The sequence below is a fragment of the Tyto alba genome, unplaced genomic scaffold (assembly GCF_018691265.1).
Source record: "Tyto alba isolate M040663 unplaced genomic scaffold, T.alba_DEE_v4.0 Super-Scaffold_1000006, whole genome shotgun sequence".
Lineage (NCBI taxonomy): Eukaryota > Metazoa > Chordata > Aves > Strigiformes > Tytonidae > Tyto > Tyto alba.
In genome coordinates, this window is record NW_024881272.1 from 25,986,788 (window position 1) to 26,007,635 (window position 20,848).

A 20,848-nucleotide genomic window follows, 5' to 3' on the forward strand; every position below is an offset into this window, starting at 1 on the left:
AAGGCCTGGGACTTCAGCGTGGGATGTTTTCATCTCTAGCTTAACACTCTTGGAGCAGGAAAGACAAGGTCAGCACCACAGGCTGAACTTCTGCTGATTTAACGATGGCATTGTCTCAAAGTTTGAGCAAACTCCTGTTCGAGCATGTTGATGCGCCATGACCAGTGAGAAAACAGATGGCTTGACCGTCATTCCGCGCTGTCCTCCTGTCAGGAACGGTGGGAATGGGAAGGAATTGCCGCTTCCAGCGCCGGTGTCTCATTTCCAAGACCAAGAGGTCAGGACAGGGGTGCGTCACACCAGGGCTGCACTCGCCCAGGCGGGCAGAGCTGCCACGGCCAGCGCTGGGCACCGGGGTTCCAGCACCCACAGGGTGTAACTGACAATAAAAAACACCCACTTACGCCTGAAAAAACTGAACAAAAGTCAAAGGCTTAACAGAAACGGAACCATTAAGCAATAATATAGAATATTATTCTATTGCTCTATACAATATTATCATCACGGGATTATGGAAAAGGGCTGTTTCATTAGTAGATTGTAGCACTCTGGCAGAATATTTATATGTTAATACAGAACAATGTAAATCATTTATTTTTGCTTATCCTACCCCCCAGTATCAGAATTCTTGATGAGTTCAGTGGCAAGTGCCGTATGTCTTAAATAAAGGCTACATGAGACAACTGAAGAATTTTTTTTTAATGAAACCTTTGACCTTTATAAGCAATATACATTTCTTAAATAAATAGAAAAACATTCATTCAGAAAAAAAAAAAATCACAAAGGCTTTAAAAGTGCTAGTTTTTCCAATTTCATGATACAGAGAGTTATATGTGTCATTTTGGCTGAATACAAAATAATTTTATGTAAAGTAAAGCCACAGTTATACTTCCCATCCCACACCCCCCTCCAGTTATAAAACCATTTCAGCAAATTTCTAGAAATTAGTGCTTTAGCTGTTACCCCTGCTCTGCCACACACAATATCGATGGCTCACAGTTGGTACAAACATGTCAAAGTCAAGTGTTTTAAAAAGTCAACAGAAGAACATTTAAATAAGCATCATTGTTAAAAGTATATTCAAAGTACATCTTGGGCTCATGTTGATTCACCTTTTAGATACTTTAAAAATCACACCAAACTGTAAACAAAAGTGCACACATACTTCAGTGCTGATCAGCACTGACTCAATCAGGCTTTTAGAGGTGACTGTCCCTGACCTCGGCTGAAAACTCAGTTCTGCAAGTTTTACATTGCTACAACGCAGTGACCTCTTCAAAGATAGCTTAATCCTTGGTTTCCTGTAGTCTTTTACAGGGAGGTGCCCCTCAAATTCGAAACAGGGGTTGCCAGCCATCTCGGGGGATGTTCAGAACAATTTTGGCAACTGCCTGAGGTGTTTCACATCAAGAATGGTGCCAACAGAATTCATGCTGTTCGACTGGTTTAACGTTTCAAGGGCTGGAGTATGCAGATTTCCAGGAAAGACCCGAATATCTCCTTCGTCTTTCCTGCCAGGTCGTTCTGTGAATTCAACCTTCCCTGGTAACAATCTGTTTTTCGATTTTAAATCCTTTAAAATCTGAACTGAGTTTTCATCTGCTTGATCTGCTCTGGGAGGAAAAATTTCATTTGTAATATTTCTTGATACAGGGCTGTTTAATTCTGGTGAAGCATTAGTAGTCAACTCTCTGCTGTGACTTTTTAGATGAATGGGAAGTCTTCCATCAATTCTTCTGGATAATTCAGTCCAGTGGTTGAAGCCATCCAACTCAGGGGTACAGTTTTTGTTTAGCATGCTTTCACTTTTTACAGTGCCAGAATTGCCACCTTGAACCTGTGGTTCCTCTTCATCTTCACTGCTGTCATTGCCCTGGATCAGCCCATATCGCTTCATGTACTTCTTGGTTGCAAAAGACATATTGCTTGGTGAAATTAAGCTAAGACCCACCATACTCTTGTCCATATTTGTATGCAAGATGTCTTGGAAAGAGAAATCTGCAGTAGGATTTTGGCCTGAGCGACTGAGAGAAAGTCGAGATAACTGATTTTCACTGAGATACTTGAGTGCTATGGCGTTTGCTTCCATGCTCAAATCAACAACATTGGGAGCTAAGCCACACATGCTGACATTGGCAAATGACATATAATTTAGTCCAGGAACGACTGCTTCAGGATTTATGCATGCTAAGATGCTGAAATAAAGCATCAAAAGGTTAGTTTAGCATTACAGGAAAAGTATGCATTTCACAATATAATCTGATAATTTCATTTTGCTCACTGTATTGATTTCTCCTTCCTCCTGAACATCACAGCTTGATCAGGCTGTTCAGTGCCAAGATCATACATTCTGCACATACTAAAAAGCAGCTCTCCAGCTACTCACACTGGAAGGTATCCAAGTACCGTGTTAGAGAATTGATGATACTCCCTTCTGATTCAATACCAACCCTGTATGAATAACCCATCTCTAGCAGGTTTCAGAGATGTTTTGTTTAAAGAAGGTTTGAGCTCTTGCTCTATTCTCACCAGTGAATGTGACATTAGATACTGCCATCCAACCCCAAATTCTTCTCTAGATAGAAGATACAAGCCCAATGACAGCGACCAAGAACATCTCCTCTTTCCCAAGAAATGTCAATTCCAGGATTTTTACAGGAACTGAGTATCTGTTTCCAGAAGCCTGCAAGGTTCTAGTTTTTGAAGGCATCCTTCAGTAAGGGGAATGTTAATTGTTGTGTCGCTTGGTACACCAATTTGTTGTATACATTAGGTGTTTAGTTTAAAGACTGAAAGGACAAGTTCTGGTAGTGCTTATAAACCAGTGCATTTAATACACGCATTAAATACTAGTTCATAAACCCATGCTCCTTGTGTTGAGAGTGAAGAGTCTTCCTATTTCACTGAGCACAGATTCTGAAGTTTCCTTATGGAGAGTAAACTCCTGGCTCAGATGAACAACTACTAATTATGCTGTAGAGTTGCACTGTTGTTTCCTTCTCTACTGAGCTGTAGACTTTCTCAGAATTGTTTATCAGTCATGAAAGTGGCAGAAGGAATAATCCCACTGCACTCCCCAAGTTGGAAGAAAAAACCCCAAGAATTCCTGTTCTGTCTTATGGGTTCACTTATTAGCATATTATTGACATTAAAGGAACACTGACAGACTCTCCAACCAGGAAGGTAGCCCAGAAATTCCAGAAAAATGCCTGATAAAATTTAAGTGAAAAGGAGAGAAGAGAGCTTAGAAACTGAGTAACTGGAAACAGTTTTTGACACATAACTGAAGAGAAGATTAGTTAGGAGATTCTTAGATTTTTTTATTTACCCAATAGTTATGTACTAGTATTAAGAAGAGAATAAAAATGAAAGCAAAGCTGTACCAGGCAGTCAGCCTATGCCTAAGCAGCAACATAAGTAAATTCCTGTGCCTCAAACACCTTCTACAGAAATTACCTCTGCTCCTTCTGTTTCATCAAGGTTGTTTCCCTCCCCAGCCACTGCAGCCTCCCCATTTCAAGTCAAAGCACTCACAACAACAAGCGATTAGGACAGAACCAGTTTTGGTTACATAGCAAAGCCATGACAACAATTTCACTTATACTGGTGAAGTGCAAGGCGGGCTAAGAAGCAGTGACAAAATATACAGCTGCTTAACATTCAGTCTCCCAAGTCCAGTGTTTCTCTGGAATACTTTGACATAGCCCAAAGGATTGAAGTTACTCAAGCAGCTTTGTTATTATTCTAGGGAACTGTGTGCTACTCCATGCACAATGCTTTAAGAATCACCAGATGCTCTAAGAGCTAGAGCTACTTGTGTTATATTTAAATTAATCTGAGTTTTGCTAGCAGAGCTCTTAAACCTATCTGAAACATCCATAGCATGAGCCAGTGTTTCATCTTTGCAGGAAATGTGCATCAAGTTGCCAAATAAATCCCCAGTGGCAGTGAACACAGTCCCTTCTCCTTGCTCATTGAGCCAATCGTCATTTTTGGTTGGATCTACAAATTGCTGCTCAAAACAACCGGTATTTTACCTGGCATTCTCCACTTTGTGTGTATTCTTCTTCATTTCACCAGGTGAGTCAACTGTCACTCCAAGACTCTTCAGCTGTTTGAGTGTAGCGCTAATCACACTCTCTTTATCCACCACTCCTGTGTCAGCCTCTGAAGTAATTTCTGTCGTATCATCAATATCCTGATACTTAGGACCATCATTGTCAACAAAACCTGATTTTACAGACAAGTGGTCTTGCTCTTCCGAGGACTTTAAGAGGTGGTTTACTTGGCCCTACAGAAAAAGGGAGCAGGGAAGAGATCACATGGACAAAAACATCATGACACACAGGAGTTGTCAAAAAACAAAATCCTGGTTTAGTCTAATGCAACTTAAAATACAACTAGATGGGTTAACAGCTTACTTTGACAAAGAAGCCAAATTCAGATTCAGTTATGATGCAATCATGTAAACTCACAGCATTGTAGTCAAACACTGGAATATCTTATATTTCAAGCTTTCTGTAAGAGTCTGCTCTGAATTTAAACACATCGCATACTGATACTCTTCAAGACTAAAGTATCTGCCCTTTAAGGGGCTTGAAGGTAAAATGCCGTGCCCTTTTAAAGGGAACTAATTGGGAAGGTATCTACTGACTTTATGTCTGAACTAAAGAATTATTATTTATTAGGCAGCAGACAGTACTCCATGTATGCATTGAAGAATGAACTACAGAATAACCACTTAAACCTTAAAAAAACGAAGAACCACAAACTTGGAACTTTTCTGTAGAGCACAACACGTGAACTGGAAAACCACACAAAATTTTCATTCACGCCAATACCACATCAAAACTTCAGCAGTGTGCTGTTTTGACTGTTGCATTCAGTGCAGAATAACAAATTTACATGAATTACCAGTAAGTCCTGGTAAAGCTTCTGATCCTCTGATGGGTGCCGAGGCAGCAGCGAGGCGGGTGGCTCTGAGTTTTGCTCACTGGTTACCACCACACAGTTGCTGACTCCCTCTGTTGGTTCTTTCTGTAAAGACACACTAATACCTTCTTCCAAGGATGACCTGTGAACAAGTGCTTGGGAAACGTTTCCATTTCTGAAAGAGAACACCGAGATAGCTAGCTATTTCCTTGAAACCGAAAAAGCACAAGTATCACTACATGTAACTTATCTTTTCACAATCACCAGAAGAGGAGAAAAATCGAGTACTGGAAACAGATCCTAGTGTTTCTTGGTTTGTCTACTGCTTGAGGTTTTGCTCCTTTCTGTAATAATTTTCTTTCAAAAATCATTTGAGGACTGAGGAAAGACACCTCACAGTGTGAAACTGTGACAGCCTGACTAGTTTTTCAAAAGATTATTTGAAAATGGCAATGGCTTCTCTGGACTAGTCAAACATCAATGACACTCTACGGCTTAACCTTAAAGCAGGTGAAATTCGTTATTAACAATTTAGAGTTTGTCTTATTTTTCCAGCATTTTTTACGGACACTTAAAAGCCTTTAGGAATAAGTATCTTCCATGTGTTCTGAAACATGACTTACTCAAAAAGCTGTTTTTACCAAGGTAACTGATAATCAGATTCCTGTGGCAGTTTAAAAATACTTTAAAAACTTCTCAAAGATACTATTACAAGTACAGACATACACAATGCACACTGAGTATCATGAACTGGGAACAAATAACTAGCTGAAATATTTCTCACTAGCAGATGTGAAAGAAGAACCATAATCTATACTGAAGTTTCCAGATAGAAAGGGCAAATATTCTAGAGTGAGTTACAAGGCAAGGCTCTGCATTCCCTTCAGGTAGCTGGTGTGTGAATTGCATAAACCTTTCGAGACCAGACATATCAATAGTACTATCATCCTGAGGAGATCCTTAAGTGACCCTCCTCCCCCTTCCTGTTCCTCCTCAGGAGACAAGTGTAAGATAAGGGAATTTCGGAACTCAACTGATCAATTGCCTGTGTTGAAAGCGATAAGATTTAAATCACGTGACATACTAGATAGTCAATGTAGGTTATCAGTTACTGTTACACTAGCAATTATTCATCATTCCCAAAAACATCCCCCTCCTCCTCAAAGAAATCTAAGTGATGCTCTACATTCTTACAATAAAATACTTATACGGCTATTTTACAGGTTTATTAATCTAAGTTGAAGAGGACCTTGTGATAGCATCTCTCTAAAATACAATGTCAAAAGACTGATTTAAATCAGTAACATATATGGTAGTAGTATATGTTTGCAGATAATACTTTAATCAAGGACTATGAATATTTAAGTTACAGCTTAATTACCATCATATTTCCCAACATGATTATTTTAGAAACCTAATTTAACTGGAAGGGTATTCCCTCTCCTTTGGCTTTTTATACTTGGAGAATATTAGATCATTAAAAGAGCTAAATTGTTGAGTTATTCTCTGTGTAAAAATAACATCCATATAATTTAAAATAATTTTTAAATCACTTCCCAAATTAGTCTGACATTAGTCATTGCACTATAAAGAATCTGAGCTTGAAAATAATTAAATTAACAGCAGTGAAGTTGGTACCTGCATTCACTACACAGAGTAATTAGGTGTAAAGCATACAGAAATTCAGGGAACAGTCATATAATCATAAACCCCTTGTCCTAAGGCCCTCAGAATTAAAAGGGCTCTGAAGGCTGACAGGGAAAAGCTGCTGCAGGAAGACAACTGACTACAGCAGTATCACCTTTCCCCCTCAGGATTTAAGGTAAGAAAGGGAATGCTGCCAGCACTGTACATGCTTTTCCAAGTTAAAGGCTTTTGCCATCAGCTGCTGCTGATAGGTAGGCTAGCTAAACATGCATGACTGATAAATGCAGACTCTAAAGGCAATTGTGTTTTGGTGAGCTGTACAATTTGAAGCATAATTAAAAAAACAAAGAAGGGAAAGACCACAACAACTGAAGTCAGGTGACTATTCATAATTATTTTTTTCAAAAATTATAAAAGTAGTGAATTATGAAAGGCAGTTCAGCTTATTATGTGAACACAAGATATTTCTGGTCACTTACTGGAGAGTGTTCTGATTAGTTCCTTCTTCCACAAGATGAATACTGTCTACAAAGCTGGGCATGTCAACCACCTTTAAGGAAGAAGCAATACTTGTATTACTTGCATCTTGTTCAGCATTAATTGAAATGCTTATGTCTTCCTTAGAAACCTCTTCATCTTTTTTCACTTGTGGTATGGAGTCATCTTGCTTTTCTGAGGCTGTATTCCAAAATAAGCTAGCACCTAGAATAGAATTAGTTTTATCCATTTAAGGAAAGTCATTATTATTTACAAAGCCAAAGGGTCTCAGAAAATCTATATGAATAGTTTCCTCACATTCAGGTTTTTTCACCATTTTAAAAGTGATTTAGGTCTTAGAACAGCTAACAGTTGCCAAAAAATCATTCAAGTCCTAGTTTCTTCCAAAGAGTACTTGATGAAAATAAATGGTTGTATTAAAGCATTTTAATGCATTGACCTTGAGCTAGTCTGAAAATTTCCTCCAGACAAACCACAATATTTCCATGGATTTAACAGGAACCAATACATTAATAGGTAACTTCAGACACAGCTGCCTAACTTGCTAAAACTAAAGTGAATAGTCTCCTCTCCATGCATGTAAATGCATGACTTACAGAAAACATCAATAGTTTATTTAATAGAACACTAGATGGGATAGAAGCTATTACTTTTCAAAACAATGTATTAATTCAGAAAAGGATGTGGATTTTTTCTTTCAGTAAGGCACAATTTAAAATAGAAGACCTCACTAAAGCTACTGGAAAAATAACTCTTCCAGTGGTGGCAATCACTGCTTCTGCAGCCCAAAGACAAAAGTTGCTCTATCCTGAACTTGCAAATAACACCTAGAGACCTTAGCTGGTTTTTGTATCTAGGTGTGTGTTTACATACGTTTAACATTTCTGCAAAACATTCCCTCCATGCCCAAACAAATCATAGAATCCTCCAGAAAAAAGCGATGCCAACCTTTTTTTAAAGAATAAAGCATTACCTGTGCTCACAGCAATGCTCACACTTTTCCTCATGTGCGAACCTGGTGAGGACTGTGTTTCCATAGAAACAAGGTCCCCTGGCTTCTCAGGCTGCAGAGCATGGCTAGCTGCAGCTGGTTCAGAGGAACAAGCCTGACGAGCCTGTGCTTCCAGTAAGCGTTGGATCTGTAACGGTTATCAGAAAGTTATAATCGGTACAATAAAAGATAAAGCATAATAGGCAAAAGTGAATTAGTAAATTAGGCTCCTCTAAAATCTGGATTCAAATCCAGGCTACATTGCCACAGAAGACTGATAACCTTCCAATTCTCAGCAGTGCATGCAGCATAAATCAAACCAATTTTGATGTTGGCAGAGCTAGCAAAGAAGATGTGTTAAGCACACTGACAGAACCACACCAAGACAACTGGAGTAAAATCTGTTTGCACTATACTTGTTGGGAGTATTCTCTGTCCTTTTCATTCATACACAAAGCCTACTACTGACTTACCAGCCAAGCATTTATATGCCAACTGTCCCTACACCATGCTAAACCAACTTTGTATTAATGACAAAACCAAGCACTTAAAACTAAGGTGCCCAGTCAATCTTCATTCTAGTATTTGCATCCGCTCTGTTCACCAATTAGTTCACAGCTCCATGGAGAAATAACATCACAATAAAAGCTGCATTTATGCAGTGAGAGGTTTACCTCTTTCATGCACAACCCATGCTTTGAGAGCTTGATTTTACACACAGAAATTATATCTAAAGCATTTTTCAGTTGTAATTTTCTAGTTTAAGCAGGAAAAATATGTATTGTGAGCTACACTCCTATTCCTATCATTCATCACCAGCAGCAGAATTTAAACACTGGCTCTTCAGTCCCAGATCATACCCTGCAAAATAGAGGGCCAGCAGTGTAACTCAAGAGGCTGATATTTTGAAGAAACTTAACCTGGAATTAAAACAAAACTTAGCAAGACCACCAAAGCCCAACTTTCCAGTGCAGCAGCACACACCTGATGAATCCTACCAGTCTGCTGCAAACAAAACTGAAGTTTTCAAAGCAACAGCCTCAACAGTTCAGGAATCTGCAGGCTTGAAGGTGGATGAAGCAAGACATGAGAACATTCTGTGCTTTACCTGTATGCTTACAGTAATTCCAAAGTCTATAGCCTATGCAGTATTTTTTTTTTTACACAGACAAGGATATATATAGAGGAAAGCATTTATACAGAAGGCAGACTGGTTTGCATTATAAAACAGTCTGGTAAAAGAGAAACCTTCATGTTATGGAAATATGATAAAAATAAATGCAAAGTTTAATTAGGCAAGAGTAAAATAGTTTTCATATAAGGGACACCAATTAGAAGAGCTAATCAGTACCCCCCTTCACCCCCAAACTGCAGCTGGTATGACAGGCTCTCTTGTTCCAACAAGGATAGACAACAGTTAATTTAATTCCTTTGGCAGGGGAACTATCAAAGCATAATCACTAAGAGGACAGAGGAGAAAGCTGCCATTTCCACAAACCTGAGCTTGAAGTAATTTGAGTTGTCTATCTTGTTCTGTAAGAACCCGGTATGCATCTGGAGATAATCCCATCATCCCATTATCTGATCCTGCTTTAGAAGGAGGCATGTGCAAGCACGGTGAGTGGGCTGCACAAAACTGCGGACTAGAGGGGCTTGCACTTGAAGGCAGTCTTATTTCAGGTGATAAGCTATGGTCGAGAGAACAGTTCCTCATTTTCCCATGATATCCCATGCTTACGGGGCTGCCTGTGGTATATCCTGGACTGCAGCAAATATTTGGGCAAATGATATTTTGATGGAGCACTGCACATGGATTCTGCTGAGCCATTTCTGATTGGATTTCTGCTCCATGTTTGGGGCTCATTTTACCAATTCCTTGCCATGAGTTTATAGGATTATATTGGACAGAAGCAGGAAACTGACAGTTGCATGCACTGGCTGGACAGCAAGGTGGCACTTGAACTGGCACCTGCAGGTCTGGTGGTCTTCTGCAGCTCTGTGGTGAAAAAGTAGAGGTGTAGAGGACTGGCTGTGTGACAGCAGGAAGGTGCTTGGAACTGGATATTGGTGTTCTTCTAATTGAAGGCTCTCCCTGCTGTGCGACTCCATCAGGATTGAATATAAGCCCTTCTGATGCCTTTCTGGGGTGATGCACAGATGTATCTGGGGAAGGCCCACTACAAGGGGTTGAAGGAGAAGAAGATCCAGAACTTTTTCTTGATTGAGGGCAAGCTTTCTTAGAGTGCAACTGTTGCTGTAGTAGAACTTGCTTTCCTCTGGAAGGCCTTGAAGTCAAACTCTTCTGGTTTAAACGGTTTGGTAATTGCCTTAAAGAGTGGTCTCCCATATTAGCAGAAATGTTTTGCTTGTCTTCACAGTGCTGAGTGGGGTAATACGTAGACCCCAAGCACCATTTCTTTTTAATAGGCTGATGTAGTGCTGAAGGTAGACTTTTAGCATTTGAAGTCCCCATTGGCTTAGATGATTGTCCTGATTCTATGAAACTCCCATCCAAAACAAGTGACAGTTCAGGAACTGAAGGAAAGATCCTGGTAACCTGAAGGGACAATGAATCAAGCAAGTTTGAGAGCGCTTTAAAATATTGCCTTTCAGCTCTTCATATGCAGAATTTCAAATAAAATGTTTTCACTTAAAATCAAGACGTGACCATTACCAGCTCCAAACGAACTACACATTGAATACTTTGCTAAAGATTGAAGAATCCAGATACAGAAAAAGCAGCAAGATCTCTAGAATCATTCTTAGAAGACAAAATTTCTTTCCTATGGCATAATAGCATGTCTAGCAATGAATGAAATATGCTCCATGTCTCCCTGGAGCATATTTCAGAGTATTGATCATTCCCCTTCAAGAAGTGGACTACATGTTCCCTCTTATTATTCTTAGACCCAGTAGATAGGTGCAACACAATATATTTTATAATTCACAACTATCACATCCTTCTAGACCTATACTGTATGAGAGCTGCTATTTCATTGTATTTGTATAAGCTTCAGTAAAAATGAACAGACCAGCAGATCTTTAGTTCATTGGCCCAGAAATAGCCAAGAAAGAGTTTGCTTCCTCTATCTTTGTCTCAGACACCATGGCTCTTCCATTTAATGGTAGCAAGGTTCCCAAAGTAGAAACTACTATCTCTGTTTCCAAATCCTATAACATACAGGAATTAAAGTGTCTATAGTCCTGGAAAAAAGGCAGGTTAACTATAGAAAGACTCTTGGTCCATTCCTTCAAGTTCTGTTTTCCCCTGTTGGCACTTTGAGACAGAAGCTTTATATTCTCCAGGCCCCTTATGATGAGTTTTGCTGCTCTAAGTGTCACATCTGAGAAGCCTAGAACAATTATTTACTTAATTACCTGTTGACTCACTGGATGAGGACTTGGAATTGGTCTGGGGGATACATCCTCATCTTCCACACCAGAGTCGTGATCACTTGCTGACAACTTACTAGGTGAACAGCCTTGGGGAAGACTAAAACCAACATAAATCACACTAAAAATGTTTGCTTGTCAGATTTGGCAGCAGTATCATGAATCTTCACATTTTACACTGTGCCATCTACAGTGCAATATCAGCATCATTTTTTCAAGAAGCAGTTGCTATATATCTCCCTGGTTAGTTAGGAAGTTCACACAGCAAACAGTTCTAAGATCAAACAGTGAAAATACAAATGCTGCTTTTGAGTAAAAAGATGCTAACCCTCCCTCCCCACACTCCCAGACATACACACCTTTTAAGTGACATTCTAACAGCAAAGCACTGATTTATATTAGAAAGATATGGAGTGCTACAGTAAAGATTGTAACATTGTTTAAAGGAAAATAAAGGCCATCTTACAGTCATAGATAAAAATTTGATGGATAAATCAGGTTGAAACTTAGGGATTTTTAAGAACCTATCCAGGTCTTGCAGCTCTGAAAAGCCAGAAGGAAAAAGGATTTTTTACCAATTTAAGTAGATTTCAATTAGAGATTTGCTTCAAAGGACAGATCTTTCAGAAAGCTTAATACAGCAAGCTAAGCTCCATCAGCAAGAAAACCTTTTTAGAAACATTCACTGTATAAATTACAACCACCAGTATCAAGAGTAGAACTACAAATAGTTTCTCCTCTTGGAATGTGGTCAGCTCGACTGTCTTACTTGAATATTAACTCTAGGAATAAACAAAAGCACATGCATAGATTTTAATGTGAGAAAAATCACTGTATGCACAGCTAAACTGATATCTGGCACAGCAAAAAAACCTCATCAATAAATACATAATTTTTGCATATAAATGACATCTGAAAGATTTACCTTCCGATAGGAAGTTTCTCGCAAACTCTGCTGAAGAACTCAGTTTCTGCATTTTGGTTTTCTGCTCTCAACTCAAACTGGATAGAGCTCTTGTCTGAAGGTTCAACGTTCTGGAATGAAATTTTCTATAACTGTGAAGGGTGAAACTTTCAACTTTTAATCACTGAGGTACTACTCCCAAATAAATAGTTTTAAGGATGTTTATAGCTGATTATTTGCTGCTTGTCCCTCTACTTTCAATTCTTTCACCACTACAAGGCGGCAGGCAACTTCCCTTCCTGTTTTACAGGGTAGTAAGGGGAACAGTGTTAAGTAGTTGGCCTAATTATAGCCATGAGCAGATGCTTCCTTGCTGTAACTGCTGAGATATTCTTCCACAAGCCTTCACCACTATAGGAAACAGCAACTGTTCCTATACTGTTTCATACACCACAGCTGGGCAAGTCCTGGAGGCAACAGAAGTGCGCCTCTTAAGAGACTCGTCATCTTTAGAAATCTAATCTGTACCTAGGCTAAAGGTGGAAGGCAGCCCTGAACAGGCAAATTTATTTAGGAAGAGAACAGAGTAAACAGCACGGGACACACGTGACAGTAGCTGCTTGTCTGCCAAAGCATGGGAGCGTTTATCAAGCAGATTAACAATTCAACTTCAGGTTCTGTACAAGCCTAGGAAAACACATAAGGAACTCAGATTTCCTAGAATTTCCTCAAACTTTATTAGCTATCTCCCAGACACTATATCATCAAATTCTTTCAAAGAATTACTTTCCACAAAGATCAAGTTGTTCCTGCTTTCTTACTGTAGGACAGCAAGAGATCTTCAGATTAGTAACCACTGAATTCCCTTTTGCATTCAACTTCAGGCAAAGCGCAAGTACCTAGCTTTGCTCTCTAGAAAGCACCGATGCACATCACCTATAGCAGTTGTTAGATGTGTCCAGTGTGCACACAGCATACCAGATTAACAAATGCTGTAGGAAACCAGAATCTCTGCCCATAAAGCCAATAGGTCACCAGTAAGAAAGAGCACTAACCAAGTCCAATGCTGCACAGTACATTTTTAAAGATAGATTCTTAATGGCATTAGAAAAAGTGAGCAGTTGCTGAATTTGGAGGTCATCTCTCAATTTGAGAGGCAAACTGAATTTACAGTAATCACTGTAAAAAGGTAGCTTTATAGAGCTACATAATTTTCAAACACTGCAGTCCCATTTGTGTCACATTATAGTGATTCCTCCTTCAAGTACTTACACTAAAAGTCAAATTTTAAAGCACCACGATGCAGTAGGAAACCAAGCCACTTACTTTGAAGAGGTGCACTGTTTCATTGCAAGTTAAGATCTGAAACCCTAGTTCAGTCTGTCCACTGCATGGAACGCACTCATAAAACTCTGGTTCCTTGTGTGTCAATGAATAAAGCACAATAAGAAAACTCCCAGATTCTGAAAAAACCCTAAAAGAGAAAAAAAAACACGTTTAAAAAAACTTAAGAAACAGAAAGAAGGCCCTTAGTTTCTTGATATACTGAGCAAACTATCATACACTTTAGCAAACTGGTGAATCACTGCATTTTGAGCGGTACTGAGCTATAGATGGAGCAGATGGACTTATGACTGATGCTACACGCAAGAATCAAAGCAAAGTAGAAAACTGGGAATAATTAATCTACTTTCTAGTTCAAACCGTTAGGAACCCTTAGTACTTTAAATTAATTTCTGGAAGACTTCAATCATAGCATAGAAGAAAACATCTGTAAAGATTATATTGTGATTTTTTTTAAGTAATTCAATTGAAGATGTACTATAAAGACACTTAGTGTCTCAGTTATCCCTAACCATTCCAAAAATGCTCATTAGCAAACACGTATTTTTGAAGACAAATTATATTGAAGTTCTTTCTACAGGCTGAGATCAGTGAGTAATGACAGTCAACATTTAACACAAAAGATCAAGATAATGAAAATAACGTGTGTTTCCAGGAAAAGGTAGTACTGCTTTCAGAACAATTCTTCTTTTTAGAGCACTTGCAATACACTTATTTGTGTGAAGGGATTGTTTGTTTTTTCATTAAATAACGTATGTGACAGAGAAAGCAGTAAGAACAAGATGCCTGAAAAATGCATTCACACACAACTTTAAAATTATACTTACAATTTAAGAATTAAAACTGTAAAATGCACAGATTAAGCGGTTAGTCCACAGAGGTTGATTCTGTTTGTATGGTTCATTTTATCTGCCTAATCCACTTCCAAGATGGAATCAGTGAAAGTTAATGAGAGTCAAGCATCTAACTTGCCTATCTAATAATCTAATTGGGCTCTTATCTGTATTTGGGCATATTTAAATTGTTAGAGGAAAAAAGGTCTATTCTGTAATTATAGGCACATCTGTTCACCAAACGTGGTTATATTTTGTAATTTAAAAGCAAGTGTGGTCCAGCAGAAGAAATTCTTATGCATACAGCATATTTTAAAGTTTCTTTTACCTGAAGAGCAGTTTTAAACTATAATCACCTGAACATCCTCCCACCTTCCATATAAATAGAACTTAGCAAATGTTAGAAGTGAAAAGATGTAGAGAATGAGGAATGACTAATATCACAATGAAAAAAAAAATCAGAATGCAAAAACTATATAAAAAATAATATTTAGCAGGAGACCATAACAAGACAGTATTAGCTGCAAATCAGTATGCCTCGGTATGTTGGTCAGATACAACCAGGGAGAAAGCTTATGTCAAATAAGACTCCTATAAGAAAAGTTCAAAACCAAAACCACACCACTGTTTAATCTACTGTTTCCTGCTTGCTGCTTCTTATTTAAACTAGAATGCAGTGACCTTAACGATATTAATGTTTACCCTCTTCTGTCTTTGAGCCCAGCTTTTTAACACTTCAGTCATAGAAAATTTGTGAGGCAGAAGACAAAACCAGAAAGAACAATTAAAGCAAACAGCCTTACCTCCTATATGACATATAAATCACAGAATTTCCTCAAATATCTTTGAACAGATTCCATGTTGCCATGCATTTCTGTGGGATACATTTTTAGGCAGCCAATAGCTTCTATGTTTTATAGAAAAAAGTGACTTGCCTTTCTTGAATTGAAGAACTGAACAAATAGCGCAAGCAACAGGCCCAGACTTGAGGACTACAGATATGAGTAACTCCACTCAGCCAACTAGAAGTAAGAAGAAATGCCCAATTAGAGACAGTTCCATTACCAAGATTCAAATATGTAATCCCTCAAATACTCAAATCAATATGTGTATTAATATGTACAAACAGAGCCAAACACTTACACTCCAACTAATGGCAGAGAATAAGCCTTGGGATCAGACTCAAGCAGCAAAAGCAATTTTCGTGTCTGGTCCATAGTAAGGTAGCTGAAAAAAACCAAAAGTTGTTGGTTTTTTGTTTGGGTTTTTTTTTTTTTTTTTTTAGTATTTTGGAGGGCAGTCTTTCAGAAAAAAATCCTGAAGAGACAAGTTTAGAAAATACTACAAAACATTATAAGCATGAAAAAAGCTTTGGTTTTCATTCATCTGATCTTCATTCTAGGGCAAGCACTGATATTGTTTAAAAAGCTGGATGCTCTTTATATTTATTATGTTAACTAGAGGGGTGTGTCCCTGCCCCAGGAAGAAGATCCTTTTACTGAAGTCAAAAGCAAGAATTCCTACTGAACTAGTTAAGATTTATGCCCCACCCCACTTCCTGTTTCTTGTTTATAACATTTGAAATTTTTCCAAGTCCAAGAAGTTATTTTTATGCCAGTTATTTTACTAAAGAGCAATGCAGTGGTTGAGATCTCACCTATCTACCTGCTATAGGAAACGCAACAAACCGCCAGGCAACTTTGATAGCTTTAGCTAATCACTCTCTACTCACCCACATTTGTAAGTTCCTTGAACTTGTGCAATATTTATAGGACTGTTCAAATTTCTTGCTAGGGCTGTGGGAATAATTGGGACAGACTTCACGGGCGTGTATTCCAATATATTTGCTGCAGTAATAGAAGCCCAGTGAAAATTAAAATGTAGATTATCCAGGTTTTCTGTGAAAACAATGTGAGCTCTAACAGTGAGCAGTTTAGAAAGATCCAGTGATTCTTTACTGCCCAGACTGTGCTGCAGACCCTAGAAGTAGGAAAAAGAGAAAAAAGTTTAAAATACCAAGTTGTCTTCATATGACTACCATGATTCAAGTTGTATTACACTAGGAACTCAAATCATTCATCATAGCTAATATTGCAATGGGCACTGGAGAAAAAGCTATTAACCCAGGTCTCCAAAGCTCGTGGCCATATTAAGTAATGTCAAATACACATGAAATTCAGTTATGCATATATTAGCATTGTTTTATGATGTAATACAAAACCTGGGGTTACTTACACTGTATAAAAATGAACAAAATAACAGGCAACTAGAAGGCTCAAGGTGATCTGTCAGTTTTTTTACTTTCATTCAAGAAATTTGTATTTTAACATCTGAATGTATCATCATTAGAATGTTTAGATGTGAAGTAAGCATTATTTGTATTATAAAATGCACACAACAACTACTACAGGCAAACATTTACAGAAATGGAAGGTGTATTTACTAGATTATATGTCTACAGCAGAGCACAGAAGCCACAGGCACACATTTCAGCTATAACTACTAATCCACATGGACTTCACCTGCTTTCTTGCAAGTCACTTGCCTAACAGTACTTTACGGACACTTGCACAAGCACTGCAACTCATTTGTGATAGGTTTGAAAGAAAAAGCTGAGTTTTCTTGTTTAAGTAAGTTTGCTGCAATCACTATTGTCTTGCTGGTTTTGGTGGTCAGAACAGATGAAAAACTTTGGTCAGACAGTAAGATTTTAGTCTAAGATTAAAGACTCTGTGATCTGTAGACACTCATGAAGGCCAACTGATTTTAATAGTTTCTGATACACTTTTTGATGACATCAAGCAGCTCATTTCACATAACCCAAAGTCTTGTTTCAGCCACAACTTTGCTGTGTTTGACGGTAGTTGGACATCAAGCCCTGTGCATAGCCCAGTCGCCTGCCTAGGAGACAGTTTATCATTTAAGAAACCCAAAAGTTGCCAAGAGCTGCCTACCTTGAAAGTCAAGCTGATATCTTCAGCACTGTGCACTATAATACTATCTGAAGAAGGTCCCCAGGCATTAACTGTACATGGAATCAAAAAGTCTCCAGGAAGAGACGCAGTTGGAATTTTGCCCGATCCACCAGCAACTTCTCGACCAGGATCAAAGCGGTCTATTGTTAGAGTTATGCCTTCCCCATCTTTAAAATAAATACATAAAGTTAGGGTCCAAGAGCAACAACTCAGGCTCCCTGATAACAGCTTAACCAACCAATATTGTCTGTCTACCTGATATTTAAAGTTACCTTCATCTACTGCAAGAGTCCCAAGCAGAAAACAGGAAAATAATTTATTTTCATTCTGCTTAGCATGGCGATAGGCAAGTCGCAAGGTTTTCTCCATCATAGATAACTTCGGGTTTCTAAAAAAGAGACAATAAACAAGTTTTAGACTCAATTTATTTTTTGTTTTTTAAGAAGTATTTATTATATTGCAATAGCTTCTGCTTTTTTTGTCCTTTAAAAAGAAAATATACAGAAACAGCTCAAAGTCCTAAGCAACAAAAAGGTAAGAATTAACAATATTGTACAAAATGTCAATGGAATTTTAGCTCCTGTTCTGTACATCATCCCAACTATTCGTATCCAAGAAAGCCATATTTTAACTGGAGCAGCTCCACAGAATGCTCTCTATGATCAGCTCAGTAAGAATATTTTGGCTTGACTAGTCCAGCAATTCAACAGAGGGGAAACAATTTTTCCTACAGAGAATAAATAGCAAGGAGAGATAAGAGATTTTTTATTAGGGAAAATAACTGACAAGGAGAAAAGCTTTTTCATCTGAAGGGCAACATCATCACAAGAACTTGAGATGAAGACAAGTGAATTATTTTAATTAAGGTAGAAACAGTTAGAAACACTAAGACCAAGTCACAGAATCTCTAAAAAGTCTCCTAAGTTTAAAGAGCAGAATAAGCAAAAAAGCTTAACTAATTGTGATGTGGTATTCTCTCATTTTAACACAATATTTAGTGGGGATGCTTAAAGCAGCAGCAGACTGGGCTCAGTGACACAGGAATGAAAGTACAGAGAAAGATTAGGTAATTATAAAATCACTATTTAGTTTAAAAAAAAAAAAAAAAAAAGTAAGTTTGGAATCTAGAGCAGTAAATACATCAACATTATTTCAGCTTGAGATAGATTATCTGATTTTGACTTGGAAAGGCCAAAGTTGAAAGTGAAGCTATTGGTTTATATGAACACTGTCATGATGGCTCATATCCTACGCTCAATATTGACTAAGTGAAGTGCTTCCATAAAAACAAAAGTAATTTATTTTAAACTTTGTTAAAACTGAAGGCTCTAATATTAACTCAGAGAACATTATGTAGCAAGTGGAGGACCCTCTGACCTGTCTGTAAGGGCTGTCCACCCTTATATGCACAGATATGCATATACTTGCTGTAATAACTATAGCAAGATTTTTATAACATCTATATAAAAATTACCTATTTAAGTAATAAGGATCAATTTTTACCCTCCATTTGTTTTACAAGCCAGGTCTGGAGTACCCTGCCCTAGAAACTCACAAGTGCTTCAGATTTGCCTCTAGACTAGTTTTGAACGAAAAAATACCAAAACTTTGGGTGTTTTAATCCAGATTCTTGAAGCAAGCAAAATGTATAGAAGCATGCTATCTATATCCAGCTTGTAAAACATATTTTTTTTCTCTGAAAATATTTAGAAACAAGGAAAAACATGTTAAAGAAAACTAGACCTTTCCATATGGGAAGGAAACTAAAAGAAATTGTATGTTACTTTAGACTGAGGCACCTCCAACCTGCTTGACTGCATTACACCATAGAAAGGGAAGCTCTCAAATCTTTCTAGTGAAAATCCCTACATACTTACAATGAATACACCTGCTGTTTCTTTTTCCTTTGTGTTTTGTCATACACTAGACTCAAAAGATGAAATGAGGCTTTGAATCATATAATTCTTAACTTATTTTAACCTTCAGCCCCTTAAAAAAAATATTCATACCTGTAATAGGTAATATGTGAGCCAATGACATCACCCATAGGGACTGGGTCCCAAAGTGCACATTTTGACAGAGGGAAACTGAAAGGGACCATCCTTTCCGGAACAAATCTGGGTAGAAGACCATAGAGATAAGAAAGGAAAATGGATTAAGTTTAGTACTTTCAAACATCACTTACAAGAAGGAACAAAGGAGTAACATTGTAAGAAAAAAAACCAAATAGGATACATAAGCTGTTGGTGCTTCTTTTGGTTCGAGTCCAGGCCAATGAAGCAGAAACTTTGTCCTGTAAAGTTGTCAAGGATATGAACTATGAAGTCAACACAAAACTTTAATTTTCCACCTGACAGTTCCTTCATGTAATCCTGGAAGATGACTAGGTCAAAATACAAGTTTGCAGCTAAAGCTCAAGAAAAAGCTGCTCTGGATACATTGCAGGAAAGAAAAAAGTTATCAGTCATTAGAAACTCCCATGGCACACAGAAAATCTTGATTGACCTTAGCATTAGGTCAGCTTTCAAAAGCTCTGTTTTAGTCTCTGTTTAAAGTCAGCATTCAATTCTCTTAAGCTCTGAAGACTTCTGAAATAAAGCCTTGGCTTAACTCAATATAGTGCAACATTTACAAACAGACTTCAAAGAGGCTTGAATAAATTATTATATAATCACATAAACTTATTTACACAAGCAGGATTAGTTTTTAAAGTTGTCTAAACCAAATATATTAAGTAAAATACAAAACATTTGACAGACCACATCGCTTGACAAATATCTCAACACGTTTTAACAAATAAACAAGAACTTCCTTTGTAGTTATCTGACGCACCAAGCGTTGCCAAGGTGCTTTCTTTACATGTCCTTAAGTTCCCAGGGAAGAACTTCATTTTTAAGGCGGCCCTCTAAGCAATTCACCTACCTCTCGTGTTTTCTGAGACGGTTAATTGATTCCCATTAAAAGCCAACTGCCCATTAAAATAAGTCCCAAATTTAGGCTTGTTAAAAGGAGAAACGTTTTAAAAGCCCTGTTGCCCTCACTAGCTTTTGGCAAGCACAGATCATAACCACATCGCCATAGCTCTTTATAAGTACAGCGGCATCGGGCCCCGGGCGATGCACGACCTCTTCCCCCCTCTCGGGGAAGGGTACGGCGAACCCTCCCACAGCGGCTTCCCCGACGCGGAGCGGGTACCTCGGATCCGGGCCGGGCAGAACGGGGTCCATGCAGGGCGGCTCCTTCCTCCGCTCCCTGCCGCGGGGCGCCGCGCCCAGAAGCGGGACCGGCCCGCAACAGCCGCTCCCTCAGCCGGGCACCCTGAGGGAGGAGG

The 20,848-nt window shown here is 38.3% G+C and overlaps 1 protein-coding gene across 1 annotated transcript; it reads right to left on the reverse strand.

Annotated features, from left to right (window-relative positions):
- Positions 1–719: 719 nt before the first annotated feature.
- STIL (STIL centriolar assembly protein) lies at positions 720–20,812 on the reverse strand. Its single transcript, XM_033000561.2, has 16 exons — positions 20,713–20,812; positions 19,527–19,634; positions 17,790–17,905; positions 17,497–17,684; positions 16,275–16,522; positions 15,686–15,769; positions 15,478–15,564; positions 13,692–13,839; positions 12,387–12,496; positions 11,447–11,561; positions 9,567–10,625; positions 8,051–8,216; positions 7,059–7,281; positions 4,915–5,107; positions 4,038–4,291; positions 720–2,195 (listed from the first exon to the last, which is right to left on the reverse strand). Exons 1-16 carry the CDS (start codon positions 20,742–20,744, stop codon positions 1,370–1,372), a joined length of 3,957 nt encoding a protein of 1,318 aa, XP_032856452.2. The 5' UTR covers positions 20,745–20,812; the 3' UTR covers positions 720–1,369.
- Positions 20,813–20,848: the final 36 nt, after the last annotated feature.